At 42.7% G+C, this 2,670-nt stretch overlaps 1 protein-coding gene across 5 annotated transcripts in view; it reads left to right on the top strand.

Moving 5' to 3' along the window:
- Positions 1 to 21: 21 nt before the first annotated feature.
- The window catches only part of palm1a (paralemmin 1a), a 9,976-nt gene continuing 7,327 nt past the window's right edge, over positions 22 to 2,670 (top strand). The window contains exons 1-3 of one of the 5 annotated variants that reach the window (XM_034881995.1): positions 22 to 79; positions 2,072 to 2,111; positions 2,344 to 2,424. In XM_034881995.1, coding sequence (XP_034737886.1) covers positions 45 to 79; positions 2,072 to 2,111; positions 2,344 to 2,424 — 156 coding nt within the window. In that variant the 5' untranslated portion in view covers positions 22 to 44. Of the gene's footprint in view, positions 80 to 196; positions 520 to 2,071; positions 2,112 to 2,343; positions 2,425 to 2,670 lie in introns of those variants that run through there. The other 4 variants (XM_034881994.1, XM_034881996.1, XM_034881997.1 and 1 more) reach the window with 4 other exon arrangements.

Genomic DNA, 2,670 nt, shown 5'->3' with positions numbered 1-2,670 from the left:
CCCCCCCCCCCCCCCCCCGTGGGCGGGTCTCTTTTCTCTCTCGGATGATTCAGCGGACTGATCTGCACTCAGAGATGGAGTGAGTATACTTTGATTTCTTCTCACTTTTTTCTTCTTCTTCTTCTTCTGTGTTATTTTTTATTTTTCGGGGTGTTGGTGTCTTAGGCCTGACGTGTGACTTGACTGTCGCGTGCGGGATGTGTGCGCGTGTGCGCGTGTGTGTCGTCATGGTGCGGCATCAGTCCGCTGAGTCAGGGTCTGCGCCGGGAAACCGCTGCTGCGAACTGCACCAAAGTCCCTGAGAAAAAGAAAACAATTAAGAGAAAAGATGATCAGAGGGAATAATCAGTGATTAATTAGAGATTAATCAGTGATCAGGGAGAGTCACTCCAGCGGACGGGAATGGGTTAATTACATTAAATCTGGGCGGGGTTCCAGTCTCAATACCTTCGTTTACATTGCTGCTTGGGCTTAATTAATGAAACAGACCAAAAAATCACACGACAAACCAGACTCCATGTAAATAATCACTACTTTTATCATTGTAAAACACACTTCATTCAAACTGGACAGAAACTAAATAAAACTACCAAAAGCCTCTTGGTTCATCTTTCTTCATCTCTCTTGATACGCCCATTTACATGTGGAGATTTGCTGCTCTATACACACTAAAAGTAGTGATTATTTACATGGAGTCTGGTGGAGATATGCTGCTCTAAAGTAGTGATTATTTACATGGAGTCTGGTGGAGATATGCTGCTCTATACACACTAAAAGTAGTGATTATTTACATGGAGTCTGGTGGAGATATGCTGCTCTATACATGCTAAAAGTAGTGATTATTTACATGGAGTCTGGTGGGTTTGGTGATGGTGATTTCTGTTTCATGTTAAACTAAAAGGATCTTCCTCTTTAACTAAAAGGTCTATCTCTGTAGGGATCCATCCCATAATGTTGGCACACACTGAGAATAATAATAATAATCTGCTCTACTTGTCTCAGTGGAAGCTCATCACTGAGCAGCGCGAGCCTTTATAATTACATATTGATCCGTTGCTGCTCTGAAGGACCTGGTTCATAATCAATAACCGCTGTGGGCAACATGACTTTAACCCTAACCTGGTTACATTTTTCAAAAAAGGGAAAAAAATATATAATATAGAAATATTCCATGAGACACGAATCCAGAACATTTTATAAAGCATTGAATAAACACCAAATGATCAGATTGAATCCGTCTTTTGTGTTTTAGTTTGACAGACACGGACAGGAAATATCTGTTCTGTATTTCATTTTGTAGTTCAGTGGACTTCCTGTCTGCTGCTAGTCAATGAAAGTAGAAAAAGTTAATTATCAAGCGACAGGAACATTGGATAAAGAGATGAAAATGTTGGGAAAAGAAAAAGTTTAGAAAGTGTTCTTTGATGTTTTATTTTGAAGTTCAGTGGAACTCCTGTCCCCGGTGCCCCGGGACATAACTCAGACCCACTGCCCAGATTCTCTGTTGTCCGGTCTGGTCGTCATGGAGATGGACAACAATCCGGTCTCCATGGAGCCGGCTGCAGCTTTGTTTTCCGGACACTTTGAGTCCAGAAAGTGTGAAGCTCAGCAGAGAAATACAGAGTAGCCAGCATATCTCCACCAGACTCCATGTAAATAATCACTACTTTTAGCGTGTATAGAGCAGCATATCTCCACCAGACTCCATGTAAATAATCACTACTTTTAGTGTGTATAGAGCAGCATATCTCCACCAGACTCCATGTAAATAATCACTACTTTCAGCATGTATAGAGCAGCATATCTCCACCAGACTCCATGTAAATAATCACTACTTTTAGCGTGTATAGAGCAGCATATCTCCAACAGACTCCATGTAAATAATCACTACTTTTAGCGTGTATAGAGCAGCATATCTCCACCAGACTCCATGTAAATAATCACTACTTTTAGCGTGTATAGAGCAGCATATCTCCACCAGACTCCATGTAAATAATCACTACTTTTTCACTTTATTGATGCTTTTCTTATGAAACATTCATGAACTTTAATGTCTGTCTGTCTCTTGTAGGGTCAGCGAGTCTCAGCAGGATCGAGTGCATCTCCTCTCAGTGAGTATAATTTACGCACACACACACACACACACACACACACACACACACACACACACACACACACACTCTCTTCCACTAATCCATTTATTGATCCACTCACAAAAAGTTTAAATTTCAGAATAAAAGTCCTCACACTGAGACATTAAGGGGGAAAAAAATAATATCTTGTCGAGCCCGCCCCCCCGCCCCATCCTACGTGTGCGTTACTCTGTTTCCCATCATGCATCAGGAGAAGAGGAAGTGGTTGACAGAGATCGAGAACAAGAAGCGTCAGCTGGAAGACGACAAGAGAGCACTGCAGCACCTGAAGGTGAGACAGAGAGACAGGGAGACAGACAGACAGACAGACAGATTAGAGAGACAGACAGACAGTCAACGGCGGGTGGTGGCTTGTTAGCATCAAAATGGGATAGGCGCCATAGGAGCTCCACGTTTTGGATGCTCGCTGACCCCCTGGGTTGTAATTCCTGTGCAGTCCGAGGCTCTGACATCATGGTTGTACTTCCTGTGTATTCTGAGGCTCTGACATCATGGTTGTACTTCCTGTGTATTCTGA

Source organism: Etheostoma cragini, chromosome 9, assembly GCF_013103735.1.
Source record: "Etheostoma cragini isolate CJK2018 chromosome 9, CSU_Ecrag_1.0, whole genome shotgun sequence".
In the NCBI taxonomy this organism is placed as follows: Eukaryota; Metazoa; Chordata; class Actinopteri; order Perciformes; family Percidae; genus Etheostoma; species Etheostoma cragini.
This window is presented reverse-complemented; position numbering and strand designations above follow the sequence as displayed.